An 18,363-nucleotide genomic window follows, 5' to 3' on the forward strand; every position below is an offset into this window, starting at 1 on the left:
GTGGAGGATGCTTCTTAAACTGCATTTCCATATCCTATATAATAATTCTCACCACCAACGTTCTAATGTGGGACTGCCTGTATCCGTGGCTCCTGGAGTTACTGAGCTAGGCTCCATAGCCAGGATGACGTCACTAACAGCTGATTCCCAGGCAGGGATAAATGTTTTTAAACCCAGCCCAAATCATTCGCAAATGCCCGAGTCTTAAAACGCAGTCTCTGCAGTTGCTCCTCCTCTCGCCTGTCACGTCACTGCGCTCCTCCGGGGTCTTACTCCAGGGGCAGTGACGTGGAGGCGAGAGGAGGAGCAACTGCAGAGACTGCGTTTTAAGACTCGGGCATTTGCGAATGATTTGGGCTGGGTTTAAAAACATTTATCACTTCTTTTCTTTTGAAGCGGCTGCTGCTGCTCAACAGGAGAAGCAGCAGCGGCCAGACAACGTTACCACTGGCAGCTGCAGGTGGTGAGGGGGTTTGATGCGCCGGGGGGGGGGGGAGGGGAGGGTCGCTGGACATGGGGGGGGGAGGGGAGGGTCGCTGGACATGGATGGCTGGAGGGAGTGCAGGGGAGAGGGAGGTGGGGAGGGGGTCCTGAGACCAGAGAGGTAGGGGCGGGGAGGGGGGCCCTGCGAGAGGGGGGTGGGGGCTCACACTCACTCACTGTCTCTCACATACACTCTATGACACACTCCCTGCCTATCACACTCTATCTCTCTGTCACACACACACACACACACAGACACTCTGTCTCTCACACACTCTCTCTCTCACACAAACACACACACACACACTGTCTCTGTCTCTCTCTCATTCTCTCTCTGACACACATACTCCATCTCTCACACACACGCTCTCTCAACATACACACTTCGAGGAAAACCTTACTAGCGCCCGTTTCATTTGTGTCAGAAACGGGCCTTTTTTTTTTACTAGTGATACAATAAGATTCACCTGAGCTGCAGTAATAGAAAGATGGGGAAAGCTAAATACATATTTGCCTAGGTCTTTAGCAACTCACAGTGCAATCTTTAGCAGCGAACAGGTCCTTTCAGTCTAATTCCTCTGTCAAACAAGTGTGACATAATCAACCTGGGAATTCATTATCAGCTGAGATATTTTGGTCTGAGTAATTAGAGGTTATTTTTTTAGGTAATTATGCCCTTCATTCATGTCACTATTAGTAAGAGCCTGGTAGTAGTACAGCTTTTGGAGAAGCACCCTCAGTTTGGCATTTGTACCTTTCATCCACCCACATGTCTCAGAGATCATGGTAGGAGTGTAACCTTTATTCAATGAAACCATTAAAAGATTACACAGGGAATTAGTTACCTCTGTGTAAGAAGCTAGTTTTCTGAGCTTCCTAATAATATCAAAAGAAAAAAAAAGATTCCTTTTGGCTCTTCTTCCCAATTTCCTCATGTATGCTTATCCCCACTATGGTGCTATAAGGATAAGTACATAAGTATTGCCATACTGGGACAGACCAAAGGTCCATCAAAGCCCAGCATCCTGTTTTCAACAGTGGCCAATCCAGGTCACAAATACTTGGCAAGATCCCAAAAAAGTACAAAACATTTTATGCTGCTTATCCCAGAAATAAGCAGTGGATTTTCCCATTCCATTTTAATAATGGTCTATGGACTTTTCCTTTAGGAAGCTGTCCAAACCTTTTTTAAACCCGCTAAGCTAACCACCTTTACCACATTCTCTGGCAACAAATTCCAGAGTTTAATTACACAATGAGTGAAGAACATTTTCTCCGATTTGTTTTACATTTACTACTTTGTAGCTTCATCGAATGCCCCCTAGTCCTAGTAATTTTGGAAAGAGTAAACAGATGCTTCACGTCTACCCTTTCCACTCCACTCATTATTTTATAGACCTCTATCATATCTCCCCTCAGCCATCTTTTCTTTGAGCTGAAAAGCCCTAGCCACTTTAGCCTTTCCTCATAGGGAAGTCGTCCCATCCCCTTTATCATTTTTGTCGCCCGTCTCTGCACCTTTTCTAATTCCACTATATCTTTTTTGAGATGCGGTGACCAGAATTGAACACAATATTCGAGGTGCGGTCGCACCATGGAGCGATCCCATACCAGTCCAAAGGCTAAAGGAGGCCTCCACTGAGATGACCCTTAGCATCACTCATTGGCCAGTTCGAGGTAATTCTATAACTGAGCATTCATAAATAGACACACAGAGTGTATAGGTGCCTGTTTTCCTTTATTGAATGCTAAACCAAAAAAAAAAAAAAAAAGAGGAGAGACAAACCCTTTGGAAGTTCAAAGGTAAAGAGAGAGAAAGGAGTAGGGGTGGACCAAAGGGTTCCAAAAAAGAGGAGATAATAGTATTGTATTAAAAATAATTTTTATTATAACAACTTCCACCATAACATAAGAACTTAAGAATAGTCATACCGGGTCAGACCAATAGTCCATCTAGCCCAGTATCCTGCTTCCAACAGTGGCCAATCCAGGCCACAAGTACTTGGCAGAAACCCAAATAGTAGCAACATTCCATGCTACCAATCCTGGAGCAAGCAGTGGCTTCCCCCATGGGTGGCGGAGAAGGTGGAGGAAGAGAGGTTGGTGGTTGGGAGGCGAGGATAGTGGAGGGCAGACTTATACGATCTGTGCCAGAGCCGGAGATGGGAGGCGGGACTGGTGGTTGGGAGGCGGGAAATACTGCTGGGCAGACTTGTACGGTCTGTGCCCTGAAAAAGGCAGGTACAAATCAAGGTAAGGTATACACATATGAGTTTATCTTGTTGGGCAGACTGGATGGACCATGCAGGTCTTTTTCTGCCGTCATCTAATATGTTAATATGTAATATGTTAATATGTCCATCTCAATAACAGACTATGGACTTTTCCTCCAGGAACTTGTCTAAACCTTTTCTAAACCCAGATATACTAACCGCTGTTACCACATCTTCCGGCAGCGAGTTCCAAAGTGTAACTATTCTTTGAGTGAAAAATATTTCCTCCTATTTGTTAAAAAAGTATTTCCATATAATTTCATTGAGTGTCCCCTGTCTTTGTAAATAAAAAAAGGTTTGCAAACAAATGTAACCACACTCGACACAGGTCTGTCTTTTGGCGAATCAATGCTCGTCTCAGGAGTCACAAGATCTAAGTGAGTAATACTTAGCTGGGGGCTTGAGAGAGAGTTTCTGCTACTGGGGGTGGGTTTGAGGGAGAGAAGGTCTCTGTTGCCAGGAGGGAGTGTTGAGGGAGGTCTGCTGTCAGGAGGGGGAACCCTGCTCTGCCTGCTCGGGAGCATCAGGCTGCAGGTTTACAGCCTGATGCTTCTGAGCGGTGAAATAACCTCAGTTCGAAACTTGCAGTGTATCGCTGCAAGTAATGTTAGGGTATTTGCGTAGTAATTACTGCTTAACCCGTGGCATCTTAAATATCGCAGCAGTATTTTTAATCAGGCAGCATTAGGGCCATTTAAGTCATGTTAAGGGCCAAATAATGTGACTTAAGGCCCTAACAGTGCTTGATGAGTTCCCCCCTTATTTCATCATTGCCCACAATTTTCTTTTATGTTCTTTTTAAGTTGCAAATAAATATTGTAGAAATCCAAACATAATAAGTAAAAAAACTTATCTCAAGCATGATTCCAACTTCAGTCCCTATACATCATCTTCCAATAAATTAAAATCCTTTGTTGAACCACAACTTTACACACAATCTTATTCTGCTGGGGAGGAGTGCCATTGTATTATTAAAGAACACCCCCCCCCCCATTCCCCCAATCCCCAGTTCAAACAAAAAACCCCCATCTATTGCGTGCTCCGTGGTACCTGAGAGAGGAGTGTCTGGTGGATAGTAAGGGGGCAATCCCGTATGCTTCTGCTGTGGCAGCTCCTGGCTTCCAAATAGTGACCTCTGCTCCCTAGCAGTAGTTCCACGGTACTACAGCTAGGGGGAGTCAGGTGTTCAAATAAAAGAGAATTCTCCTATTTGTCTACCTGACCCCCTAGCAGTAGTACCACAAGACCTACCCCTAAGATACTGATGATGCTGTTTTGAAGCCAGGAGCTGCTAAGGCAGGAGAGCCGAGAATTGCTCCTGGACCCCCATTATGCTGTAAAGAGACCCCTGGTAAATGCCATGGCAGGTGTGCAAGGGAGGGTGGGATTCTTTGAAATGGGGATCAGGGGTTCATTTGTAATGTACTATCCCAGCCCCTTAAAAGACGGCAGGCACATCTTGCAGCCTGCTATCTTTTTGTAGCCACAGCCAGGAATGCTCATTATTCTTGGCTGTAGCAATGCAAAATTAAAATATCGCATTTCACTGCATCTTAGTAGCTCTGGGCCTATACTTCATGGCATTTAAGTCATTCTGCAACCCGGTATTTGAAGATAATATCGGTTGTATTAGGGACTGTCAACCAGCCAAGAACTGAAAGATTATCTCTATGCTTTCCACTGTATAAGCTACAAAAAAAAAAGAATAGAACTCAGTGGAACTAAAATGAAAATATTTTGCTTGATTTTTTGAAAACTTAACTCCAAAGTCCTAGCCACTATAATCTAGTGGGTTCTAAATTTGGCAACAAAGCCTCTAATCCTTAATTATGGTACCAGTATTCTTTCCTTTCCCATGAAAAAGTTGGCAGAGTGCCAGAGTTCATTGTAATATGGTATATTAGAAACCGAGGAATGACCCCAAATCTTTAGCTGGACAACACGTAGGCTGACACTTCTTGAATTATAAGTCAAAGGCTGTGATTAAGGCTTTGCAAATATGTCCAAGTTTTCACCATAGTAGGCTTTTACTAGCAGTTCCCGGAACATCAGTGATACTGCCTGGCACATTTACAAGCATGGAATTTCAGTTTTATAAACAAACAGCATGACTTATAGAGGTAATTCAAAAGTGGGCATTAACAATTATGTGCCAAATACACTCTTAAATGATTAGAATAATATAATATATTTATTTTTATAGTGCCGGTGTGTACCTGATGGTAATCGGGCAGTGCTGTGTGCTGCCTGGTTACTGCCGAGTTAGCACAAGAGCCCTTACCACCACCTCAATGGGTGGTGGTAAGGGCTCCCCCCCCCCCTCGAAATAGCCACGTGGCAAGTGCTTCATTTGCTGCATGGTCATTTCTTTAAAAAAAAGAAAGACCTACCTTTTACCTGCTGTGATAAAAGGGGGCCTCAGCGTGCATCAAAAATGCACACTGACACCAGCGCAGGCCCTGTTTTGCCGCAGCGTAGTAAAAGGGGCCCTTATAGAATGCAAAAAGTTGTGTATCTCAAACATTTGTGACCATCTCTGGAAAAAGGTGACTAAAGCTACCAGAAACAAACAAAAAAAGAAATTAAGGTTTTAATAGTAACATGATGGTTTTAATAGTAGATGATGGCAGATAAAGACCTGTTTGGTCCATCCAGTCTGCCCAATATGATGAACTCATAGCATAAGCCAGTGGTTCCCAAACCTGGTCCTAGAGGCACCCCAGACAGTCAGGTTTTCAGGATATCCATAATGAATATTCAAGAGAGCAATTTGTATGTGCTGCCTCCACTGCATGATAATCTATCTCATGAATATTCATTGTGGATATACGGAAAACCTGATTGGCTGGGGTGCCTCCAGGACCAGGTTTAGGAACCACTGGCATGAGGTATGATGTGATATACATCTTGATTTGTCTTTGCCATTTTCAGAGCATGGACCATAGAAGTCTGCCTGGCACTGCCTTGTTCTCCAACTACTGAAGCTCTCATCGAAGCCCCACTCCAGCCCATCCAAATCTGTCCAGCCATTTTCAGGGCATAGACCATAGAAGTCTGCCCAGCACTGGCCTTCTCCTCCAGCTACTGAAACTGAATTTGTTAGAGCAAATAATTTGTAATACAACAGTCAAACCCCCATCCTTTTATATGAACATTTTTTTTTAAGTTACAGAAAGTTCAAACATGTAGCTTTTGCAGACTGCTTATGGTTCCATGAAATGAAAAATCGGTCATCCTCAACATTTTAGATCCACTACTTTAGTCACCTTTTCTCAGAGACGGTCACATTTAGGTGCAAGCGATTACCTCAGCTCTATGGCGCGAGGGAGAGAGAAGCAGGTCAGAAGGCACGGCAGCGAATATCACTGCGGGAAAATTTCTGCTGATGGGGCTTGGGGACTCCCGCCAGCCAAACCAGCAGACTTTGGGGGGCCTGAACCCAAATTGGGGGTGGGGGCCAGGCCCCACGTGGGTAGCCACTGTGCCCCCTCACTTGGTCACACCCACTTTAGTGGTACTCATGAGATGAATTGGGCGCGTAGGTTATAGAATAGGTATGGAATAGGTGGGTTTGTTAAGGCCAATTATTGAATGTTGTCACCAGTTTCATAGTAACATAGCAGATGACGGCACAGAAAGACCCGCACGGTCCATCCAGTCTGCCCAACAAGATAAACTCATATGTGCTACTTTATGTGTATACCTGACCTTGATTTGTATCTGTCATTTTCAGGGCACAGACTGTAGAAGTCTGCCCAACATTAGCCCCGCCTCCCAACCACTAGCCCCGCCTCCCACCACTGGCTCTGCCACCCAATCTCCTCTAAGCTTCTGAGGATCCCTTCCTTCCTATCAGGATTCCTTTATGTTTATCCCACACATGTTTGAATTCTGTTACCGTTTTCATCTCCACCACCTCCCGCAGGAGGGCATTCCAAGTATCCACCACTCTCTCCATGAAAAAATACTTCCTGACATTTTTCTTGAGTCTGCCCCCCTTCAATCTCATTTCATGTCCTCTAGTTCTACCACCTTCCCATATACGGTAATGGTTCGTTTGCGGATTAATACCTTTCAAATATTTGAACGTCTGTATGGCTCTGCAATCAATGCCCAAAATTGCGTGCTAAACTTTGGGCGACCTACACAGAATTGAGAGAGTTAGTGCCTCCAAAATGGGAGGTGGTAAATGCTTCTGCATTAATTTTTTCCAGGTACCACTTTCTAAGGGAGCATTAGTGCATGCCCTGCAAAAAAAAAAAAAAAAAACCCTCACATTAAATTTGGGCTTACTGCATGGGAATATCCCATGTTAAAATGTATTAAGTCCAGATTTAGTTAAAGGATCCTTAAAACAGGTGCTTCTGCTGGACATTCCAGCACTTGCATGTGTTCTTCCTAGCATGCTTTTATTTTACAGAAGGCTCGGCCCTCACTTTATGATTTCTTGTAGTTTTATATTAAGAGTGTTTATTTATTTTAGTTCAGTGTAGTTGTTTTTTTTCCTTAGGACAAAGATGCCAGTACTCATATGCAGGGCTATCCTTAAGGGATGGGTGACACTGAGGGACCGCCTCCACATTACCACATCCCCTACAACCAGCCACAGAGTCTAGCAAAAGGGAACACTGTAAATATTACAGGAGTCTGTTGAAAACAGCTCCTGTTTGGGGAAGTGAACAATCTAGACTGTTACAAATCTTAGAAACTGCATGCACATAAACCCTGGTATTCATATATCGTGCCTTAATTTCTGAGCGGAAATCGACGTATATTCTATAACAATGCGTGTAACTTAATTGATTTACTAGCTAATCAGCGCTGCTAATTGGAAGCTAACAAGCAATTATCAGCAGTAATTGACATTAAGATTTATGCATAAAATTTGCTAAGCATATTCTGTAACATGGTGTGTGTAAATTCTGAGTCGCATAGTTGAAAAGGGGGTATGGCCATGGGTGGGGTGGGGGCATTTCTAAAATCTATGGACGCTGTTATAGAATATGGAGAGATTCTGGGGGGGGATTCTATATATGGTGCCTAAAAAATCCGCAAGGAAAACATTTCCGCCTATGTGTATTCTATAAGCAGCGCCTAGAATTAGGCATGGTATAAGGAACATGCTTAGTTGACACACTAGCGCCTAAATCTATTCGCCTCCATTTACACCAATGAAAACATGGCGTAAATCATGGCATGTAGATTTAGACACAGAGGACCATATTTTATAACAACGCATATAATTTGTGGAATGCCCACAAAACACCCATTTCCCCGCCCATAACCACGCCCCTTTTGCCTACGTGCATTAGCATTTACACACTGTGCATTACAGAATACACTTAGAGATTTGTACGTGTAAATTTTAATTATTGTCAATTAGTGCTCGTTATTGCTTATTAAGTGCTGTGTTCAATTCTGATCACCGCATCTCAAAAAAGATATAGTGAAATTAGAAAAGGTACAGAGAAGGGTGACGAAAATGATAAAGGGGATGGGACAACTTCCCTATAAGGAAAGGCTGAAGTGGCTACGGCTCTTCAGCTTATTAATTCCAGCCTTTTGGAAGGATATTTTCTAAGATGTTAGAAAGATACCTTTGCTTTAAAAAAGAAAGAAAGCAATCTAGATTCTCAGATTCCAGCAATTTACTGTCCAATATCCAATATGCCATGTATTTCAAACATTCTTGAGGAAGGCATGATCCTCCAACTCTGTCCTTTCTCAGAAAGACAAATGCTCTTCACGCATGGCAGTTTGGGTTCCATGAACACTACCATATGCGACATGTTTAGTATCTTTTATTATTGCAGTCAAACAACTTCTTGACTCAGAGAAGAAATTCTCTAATCATTTCATTGAACTTATCTGCTGCTTTTGATTAGTTAACCACCAGACATTGATTGTGAGACTAGCAGAGCTTGGAATAGCAGGCAGTGTTCTTGCCTGGTTTACTTCATTCCTAAATGAGCAAACATTTAGACCCCCTTTTACTAAGGCGCGCTCATGTTTTTAGCATGCACTAAAATTGGGCACGCACTAAAATTTAGAGATGCCAGTGGATTCCTATGGGTGTCTCTAACGTTTAGCGCGCGTGCTAAAAACATGAGCGTGCCTTAGTTAAAGACCCCCTTAGAGTCTTTACAAATTCTTCCTTTTCCTCCCATCAGCTCCTGCCTAGTGATGTTCCTCAATTCTATAAGCTGCCCCCTAAATTTAGGTACCAACCTTGGGATTCTATATAGCATGACTTAAGTTGCGCGTGCAAATCCAGTCGTATTATGGATTTCTACACACAACTTAATTAGTTAACAAGCCAGTCAGTGCTGATAATTGCCACTTAACAAACAACTAATTGGCATTAATTTAAATTTATATGCAGAACTGTCTAACCATGAGTTGAAAAAGGGGGTGGCCATGGACGTGGGATAGGTGGGTCATGGGCATTTCTAAAATCTATGTGCGTGGTTATAGTATACACATGCTCCATGAATAATGTAGGTGTTGGCATTTACACCAAATTTTACTTGGCATAACTGCCCATAACTAAATTTAGTGATGCAGATGGGTGCTTGGCTTATTCTATAAACCACATGGAACTTTAGGCCTAGGTGTATTTCATTTCAGTGCCAATTTTTTAGGTGTCATATATAGAATCTAATCCCAAAAATTAATTTGCAGATTATATATATGGCGGCAAAAAAAATCGGCACTGAAAAAAGCGCTATTCTTTAAGCCTTGCTTAAAATTAGGTGTAGTTTATAGACTAACTAGTAAAAAAGGCCCGTTTCTGCCGCTGATGAAATGGGCCCTAGCCGGCACCGGACTCCCTTCCCCTCCCCTTACGCTTGTCTCCCTGGTGGTCTAGAGGTACCTGTTCGGACAGGGCAGGAAAGAAAGAGCCCCCTCTTTTCTGCCCGTAGCGGTGCTGCTAGCTTCCTTGCTGCATCGTGTAGGAGTCCGGCTCTCGGCGTTTCAAAATGGCCACCGAGAGTTGAAGTCTTGCGAGGCAGCTTCAACTCTCGGCGGCCATTTTGATTCGCCGAGAGCCGGACTCAGACACAATGCAGCCGGGCAGCTAGTAGCAGCGCTCCGGGCAGGAAAGCGGGGGTTCCTTCGTTCCTGGCTGAGCGAACAGGTACCGCTAGACCACCAGGGATAGTGGCGTAAGGGGATGGGAGGTGACAGGGGGGAGGGAAGGTGATGAGGGGAAGAGTGTGGTACCGGGGCGGGCCGGTACCTTGAAAGGGGCGGGGAGATGTGGTGAAAGGGGCCGGGGTGATGGGCACGTCGTCGTTTGCAGCTGGGATTTGTTGGAAGGGGAGGAGTTCCCTACTGCTCCCCGTGCGTTGATTTGCCTTGTTTTCATGTTCCGCCCTCAACGTCATCACGTGTGACGCGAGGGCGGGGCATGCAGACATGGTGAGTGTTGTGGCTTCACCACCATGAACTTACGAACCGGTGTGTGAGTGCCTGCAGTGACGTCAGTGTCCTCAGAACGTTGAGGGTGCGTTTTATTATAGTAGATATTTACACCAGGGAATCGTGCCTAACTTTAGGCATGGCCATTTGCACCAACTGAAACATGGTGCAAATGTATGCACCTACATTAGGCACATATCCCCGTTATTCTGTAACAACACGTTAATATTAGGAATGCCCCCATTCTGCCCATGACCCTCCCATTTCCGTGTCTCCTTTTTGAAATCACGCATAAATTTTAGGCGTGGATCCCGAGCCTAAATTTACACACATAGGTTTAGATTCTATATATGGTGCCATCAAAACTGGTACAAAAATATGCCTAGGTATATCCTATAAACTGCGCCTATAAGGCGTAGTTTATAGAATGCACCTAAGGCCTGTCCATGCAACCAAATCTAGTCACAGAAATTTATGCCAAGTAAAACTTTGTGTAAATGCCGGTAACTAAGTAGGCATGGAGCAGGTGTATTCTATAACAGTGCACATAACTTTTATTAACACCCATGATCCGCCTATTCCCCACCCATGCCCTGCCCCCTACCAAAAAATAATAAAAAAAAAAGTAAATAGCATGCAATCAGTGCATGCAAACAAATTGGCACAAGGGTGGGCAACCTCGGTCCTTGAGGGCCGCAACCTAGTCAGGTTTTCAGGATTTCCCCAATGGATCAGCATGAGATCTATTTGCATGCACTTTCTCCATTATCTACAAATAAATCTCATGCATATTCATTGGGGAAATCCAGTAAACCCAATTGGGATATGGCCCTTGAGGACCGAGGTCACCCACCTCTGCTTTAATGAATACTTTGGTAAGCCTTTTTCAGCATGCTAAGCTCGTATTAGGGCTTAGCGCACAATAGTAAAAGGGCCCTTTAATTAAAATAGAGCCCCATAAATAAATAGGACACTGTAGATAACTGGCAACTCCATCATTGTCTAGTATAGGATAATGTTCAACCACAAACTGTCTTATCTTTATTGTCTTGGGTTTTTTTTTACTACTGGTAAGGATATAAACCTCTTTGATTGGCTGACATGTAAAGCAGTATAGTAAAATCTCTAAATAAACACCAACATAAAAACATAATAAACAATTTCTCTGTAATTCAGTACTTATATCTCCTGTGATTTTTTTTTTAATTTGTGCCTAATAATAAAGAACATTCTCACCAAACAATTTATGCCTATTGGTATAAGACTTTTTCATAGTGTTGCATCTCTTAGGAAGTTGGTTCCAGCTGTTCTGTGATGGTTGAAGCCATGCTACAAATGATCAAAGGCAATCATCTCATCAGACTTTGGGCTTTCTTTTAGTTTTGCATGGATAGTAATGCCAACAAAGTGGCTGTCATATAAATAAAGGAGCCTTTGTTTAAGGAGAACCTCTAATATCTTTAACAGTCCAGTTTATAATTATTGTATGGTGTGTATTAAGCACCACTGTGACAAAAGATGAAGAAGCTAATTTTATGACAGGATGTCTGTTTTACAAAGGCTCTTACAATGATCCCTAGTAAGGGACAAATCCTCTTGAACAACTTTATACCTGCTTTGAAGACAGTGCAAATGTGTGTGTATGGACTCTCTTCTAGGGCAGGATTAATCCTTTAATGGACTGTAGGCAAACAAGCGTGACCCCCCCCCCCCCCCTATAATAATATAAATATATTTTTAAACCCCCACAAATGAAACCCAACAGGGGAGAAAAGCAGAAGGTGAAAAATGCTGCTTGCTGACTCCTATGACAGAAGAACAATGCACAGTGGGTGGGAATAATAGACATTTTGGGGCACTTGTGGCTGTTTATCTACCCCCCCCCCCCCCCCTCAGAAACACACACATTCTTCTTTTTGCCAGCAGCTGACTTCCCAGGGCAAAATCTGCTTGGGAGTAACTAAATTACAAATTCAAACAGCCTTCCAAAATTGTCTGTATCATCTACGGCAGCTACAAAATCTCTCTCCGTATTTTGAAAAGATGAATCTGCCATGATAACATCACAATTAGACTACTATAGTGCCCTGTACACTGGCCAAACCAAAAAGAGTTTGTATCAGCTCCAACTAATTCCTGCAAAAAGCTTCCTGCAAAAGCTACACTGGCTACCAGTACTTTACAGGGCTAAATGTAAAATTCTATATTTGATTTTCAAGGTCCTCAGACAAAATGGGCCAAAGTATTTAAAGAATATGTTAGCCCTTCACACTCCTTTAAGATCTCTAAGATCTTCTCAAGGGTCATCACTATCTGTACCCTCATCTAAAGAAATTGAATGATGTGATACCCACCAGCGAGCCTTCTGAGGAGTAGCCCCCATGCTCTGGAATTTACTCCCAGAGGGGCTACATATAACTTGAGACTACCTCTACTTCAGGAAGCAGGTGAAAGCCTGGCTGTTCTCCCAAGCTTTTAATACATAGAGAGGGGCATAATCCAAAGGGACGTCCTCGTTTCGATTTGGACGTCCTTGCAAAACGTCCCCATCCAGGGGTGGGGAAACCTATATTTTCGAAACAAGATGAACGTCCATCTTTCGTTTCGATAATACGGTCAAGGGTGCCCAAATCCTTTAATTTGGTCGTCCTTAGAGATGGTCGTCCATAGACTTAGTCGTTTCTGATTTTCGGCGATAATGGAAACCAAGGACGTCCGTCTCAGAAAAGACCAAATGCAAGCCATTTGGTCATGGGAGGAGCCAGCATTTGTAGTGCACTGGTCCCCCTGACATGCCAGGACACCAACCGGGCACCCTAAGGGGCACTGCAGTGGACTTCATAAATTGCTCCCAAGTACATATCTCCCTTACCTTATATGCTGAGCCCCCCAACCCCCCCCCCCCCAAAAAAAAATCCCACTACCCACAACTGTACACCACTACAATAGCCCTTATGGGTGAAGGGGGGCACCTAGATGTGGGTACAGTGGGTTTTGGAGGGCTCGCTGTTTCCTCCACAAACGTAACTGGTAGGGGGGATGGGCCTGCGTCCGTCTGCCTGAAGTGCAGTGCACCCACTAAAACTGCTCCAGGTACCTGCATACTGCTGTGATGGACCTGAGTATGACATCTGAGGCTGGCATAGAGGCTGGCAATCAATATTTTTAAAGATGTTTTTTGAGGGTGGGAGGGGGTTAGTGACCACTGGGGGAGTAAGGAGAGATCATCCCTGATTCTCTCCGGTGGTCATCTGGTCATTTCGGGCACCTTTTTGTGCCTTAGTTGTAAGAAAAACGTCCAAGTGTTCATCAGGGATGTCCTTGTTTCTTTCGATTATGAGTCGAGGACGTTCTAGTGTTAGGCACGCCAAAGTCCCGCCTTCGCTACGCCTCTGATATGCCCCCTTGAACTTTGGCTGTCCCTGCGACGGAGTGCAGTTGGGTGCGTCCAAAATCGGCTTTTGATTATACCGATTTGGATGACCCTGTGAGAAGGACGCCTATTTTCCGATTTATGTTGAAAGATGGGCATCCTTCTCTTTCGAAAATGAGCCCAAGAGTAACCTACTATACACTCATTCTGCACCTGGACTAACTTGCTACACACACTAACTTAGATCAGTTCTCTTGCATAACTATGCAAAGAACTTGTCTTGAGTTTAGCTAACCATCAAATTATCCCAACTGATGCTGTACCATGCATTTGTTCCCATCATATATCTGCTTTCTTTTCCCTCAGCTATATGGTAAGCCATATTGTAGAAAATATTTAGCATGTTTGTTTAATGTTCTAAAGCATGCTTATTAGGTGTATCATTAGTATTATGTTAACATTATATTATATCACTGGTATTTGAATTCCAGTGCTGATAAATGTGTGATATTTTTTATACTGTTTCACGGTAGTTCTATTATTAGGCTTCAATTTACTGCTTTCAAATTTACCTAATCTATTGTATTTATGTTTATTCTTGGTTATTTTACTATTATGCTGTTAACAAAATTGTAAGTTTTATGTTAAACTGTACCTGCTGTACACCACCTTGGGTGAATCTTTTCATAAATTCAAGGCAACTCAAGGCAAGTTCTTTGAATAGTTAAGAGGTAAGAAACCTCTTTGGTTAAGCCTGCAGAGGTGACTTTAGACTCTATTAGTCTGCTCTGGATATCATACACAAGGTATGTGCCTCAGTTTTGCCTACTGTAGGTGAAAAGGCAGCCAGGATTCAAATTTTTGCATTTAACATGCCTTAACACCAAAAATTAATGTGCCTAGCAAAGTTAGGAGTTACGGACCAAGAAAGGGATCTGGGTGTCTTCGTCGATAATACACTGAAACCTTCTGCTCAGTGTGCTGCTGCAGCTAGGAAAGCGAATAGAATGTTGGGTATTATTAGGAAAGGTATGGAAAACAGGTGTGAGGATGTTATAATGCCATTGTATCGCTCCATGATGCGACCGCACCTTGAGTATTGTGTTCAGTTCTGGTCGCCGCATCTCAAGAAAGATTTAGTAGAATTGGAAAAAGTGCAGTGAAGGGTGACTAAAATGATAGCGGGGATGGGACGACTTCCCTATGAAGAAAGACTAAGGAGGCTAGGGCTTTTCAGCTTGGAGAAGAGATGGCTGAGGAGAGACATGATAGAGGTATATAAAATAATGAGTGGAGTGGAATAGGTGGATGTGAAGCGTCTGTTCACGCTTTCCAAAAATACTAGGACTAGGGGGCATGCGATGAAACTACAGTGTAGTAAATTTAAAACAAATCGGAGAAACTTTTTCTTCACCCAACGCATAATTAAACTCTGAAATTCGTTGCTGGAGAACGTGGTGAAGGTGGTTAGCTTAGCAGAGTTTAAAAAGGGGTTAGACGGTTTCCTAAAGGACAAGTCCATAAGCCGCTACTAAATGGACGTGGGAAAAATCCACAATTCCAGGAATAACATGTATAGAATGTTTGTACGTTTGGGAAGCTTGCCAGGTGCCCTTAGCCTGGATTGGCCGCTGTCGTGGACAGGATGCTGGGCTTGATGGACCCTTGGTCTTTTCCCAGTGTGGCATTACTTATATACTTATATGAACTTATGTACTTATGTTAATTATTGAGGGCATACCCAACACGTCCTCTGCAATTACTCCACTGAAATGTTCATTACCATACATTAACATTGATCACAATTAGGCACTAAGGGGGTCTTTTACTAAAGCTTAGCACGAGTTATCCGCAGCAGGGCCCATAGGAATAACATGGGCCCTGCTGCAGATAACTCGAGCTAAGCTTTAGTAAAAGACCCCATAAGTGATCCCATGCCAACACCACAATCGACAGCATGTGGTATGTTTTTTGCATCAACTGCAGTATGTTATTCACACCTTTTCCCTGCCCAAGCTCCTCCTAGTTCTTCCTCCTACACACTTAACGTATGCTTTAGCTCCATAACTGCTAAACCACTGCACTGACAGTGGGTGCGATTGTGCGGTATAGGTTAATGCACACTAATTCACACATTAAGAGTTAGATTCAGTGAATGAAGCTCAAAATTCAGCGCCAAAAAAAAAAATTATTAGTGAATGGTATTCTGTAACAGGTGTTCTGGGATCGGCACCCTTTATAGAATAGCACGTAGCACTGGGCTCCGCATCCAACTTTGGGCACAAGGAGTTACACCAATGGAAACCAGGTGTATATCCCAGTGTGGAAGTTGCATTCGGATCCACACTACTCTATAACACTGTGCATTCTAAAGGAATGCTCCTGATCCAGCCATGCTCCTCCTGTGGCCACTCCCCCTTTGCAGATCTGCATGGAAACACTTAGGTGCTATTCTATAAATTGGAGTGTAAGTGAGTTTTCACATGGCTATGCCATTTCTGCCTCATTTTCGTGCCTTGCATTTGTTAAAACGCTTTGCCTTGATGAAAATTTGGCACCAATATAGTGCCTAGCATTCAGCACTATATACAGAATTCTCCAGAAAATACTTAATGTTCTTTAATAAAAGACCCCCTAAAATTGGATAGTTGGGCTGTGCAGTATCCCTTGAATGCAAACTAGAGATTCCTCAGAGGTAGTACTCATAGTCCCCTGGAAGTTGAGGGAATGAGGTAAAAAATGCTACCTATTAGAAAGACTCAAGGTACATGTAGCCAGCTTTGAAAGGAATCTTGGTCTGTGGCTCTGTATTGTGAACTCTTCCCAAGATGGCCAGGTTGAGGAAGGAGAAGGAGAGAATTAAAAGTTAGGAACTACAGCAAACTGAAAACATAGAAACAAAGAACATGATGGCATATAAGGGCGAGATGGCCCATCTAGTCTGCCCGTCCTCAGTGACCACTAACTCTTCCTTTCCTAAGGAATCCCACATGCCTGTCCCACACTTTCTTAAATTCTGACACAGTCTTCATCTCCATGACTTCCACCTGGAGGCCAATCTACACATCCACCACCCTTTTGGTGAAAGAGTATTTTCTTAGATTCCTCCTAAGTCTATTTCCTCTTAATTTCATCATATGTTCCCTCATTTCAGAGTTTTCCTTCCTTTGAAAAAGGCTCGCGTCCTGTATATTGACACCACTAAGGTATTTAAACGTCTCTATCATATCCCCTCTCTCTCTACTTTCCAGCATATACATTATTATTTATTATTTATTGCATTTGTATCCCACATTTCCCCACCTATTTGCAGGCTCAATGTGGCTTACATAGTTTTGTTATGACATTGTCATTCCAGGATATCAGATACAGTTAGTAATGTGTAGAGATTAAGTAAGGGGAAGAAGAAGGAAGTGATTGGGCGGGTAAGTATAGAGGTTCCTAAGCCTGTCCCTATATGTTTTATGATAGAGACTGCTTACTAATTTTGTAGCTGCCGTCTGGACCGACTCCATCCTGTTTACATCTTTCCGTAGGTTCAGTCTCCAGAATTGCACGCAGTACTCTAAATGGGGCCTCACCAGATACTTGTACAAGGGCACTATCACCTTGTTTTTCCTTCTAGTCATCCCTCTCCTTATGCACCCAAGGATTTTTCTGGCTTTGACCATTGCCTTTTCTACCTGTTTGGCCACCTTAAGGTCATCAGACACAATCACCCCCAAGTCCTGCTCTTCTTTCATACACAGAAGCACGTCAGCATTGTCTGGTAGAGGTAGGATCTAACGGACCTAGAAACCAAATGATTATATAGAAAATGCTAAATTCATTATTCTTCTGTTTGTAATATTTTTCAGGTGAAAAGGACTATACAGAATTTAACTCGGAAGGAACAGATCCTGGTCTGCAGCCAATCAGAGTGAGGACCGTGTTCAACTACTGCTTACCGCATGCCAGGCCCAGTGGATTGAAGCCCTAACTCTTAAGTGTTATCGTGGAATGAAGGAGGAACACAAAACTGCCAAGTGATTTGCAGAAAGCATAATATTTCTGTCTCATTAGACTCGAGAAAGATAACTCTGCTGGATACTTTAACGTTTCATCCAAAGGAAAATCCCATAAAGGCTTGGATTTCATTGCCAATCCTTGAGGGCTGCCAACAAGTCATAATTTCATCATACCCCTAATGAGTATGCATTTTGTCTACTGAGTTAATGGCCTATATTTACTATGACAAAGTTTCTCATTTTGTATCTATTGTGAACATTTTGGCTAGTAAACCTTGTGCATTCACCTTTTCTAAATTCAGCGAAGGCCGTTGAGATGTTATGCAATGGAAGTAACATTGCTGTGGGTTGGCAAGATGATGCTATGTTAGGAAGTTGTCTTAACTAATAATGACTGTTTTTCAGAGTGATTGACTGTTAAACACTTTCACTCAACTATATTAGGGGCAGTGATTGCTGTAAGAATGTAAAGACTGGCCTGGAATAGTGCTGCAGTTAGTTTAGTGTACCCCATGCTGAAAGAACAGGAAGTACCTAATCTTTATGAATGGCAAAAGCAGTCCTGCCACTACATACCTAAGGTCAACACCTTTACAGGTTGATCCAGTTCTACCCCACAGCATCTGTGGACTTATGATCCTGATTTTACTAAAGAAACTGTAATTTCACATTTATAAATGCAATGAGACAAAATATGTACCGCATCAGCCTATAAGGGTAGACCTAGGTCAATTGGCAACCTTATGCATGCTGACTCTGGAGCTTCATTCTATGCCAGGGGTTCTCAACCCAGTCCCTGGGGCAC

At 43.1% G+C, this 18,363-nt stretch overlaps 1 protein-coding gene across 1 annotated transcript in view; it reads left to right on the forward strand.

The window, feature by feature from the left end:
• RAD51B (RAD51 paralog B) overlaps positions 1–17,757 on the forward strand; it is a 1,398,038-nt gene extending 1,380,281 nt beyond the window's left edge. Inside the window, exon 11 of the mRNA XM_030213870.1 lies at positions 17,409–17,757. Within this exon, the coding sequence (XP_030069730.1) occupies positions 17,409–17,530 (122 nt within the window). The 3' untranslated portion in view covers positions 17,531–17,757. The remainder of the gene's footprint in view (positions 1–17,408) is intronic.
• The last annotated feature ends 606 nt before the right edge of the window (positions 17,758–18,363 follow it).

This window comes from Microcaecilia unicolor, chromosome 9, assembly GCF_901765095.1.
Source record: "Microcaecilia unicolor chromosome 9, aMicUni1.1, whole genome shotgun sequence".
In the NCBI taxonomy this organism is placed as follows: Eukaryota; Metazoa; Chordata; class Amphibia; order Gymnophiona; family Siphonopidae; genus Microcaecilia; species Microcaecilia unicolor.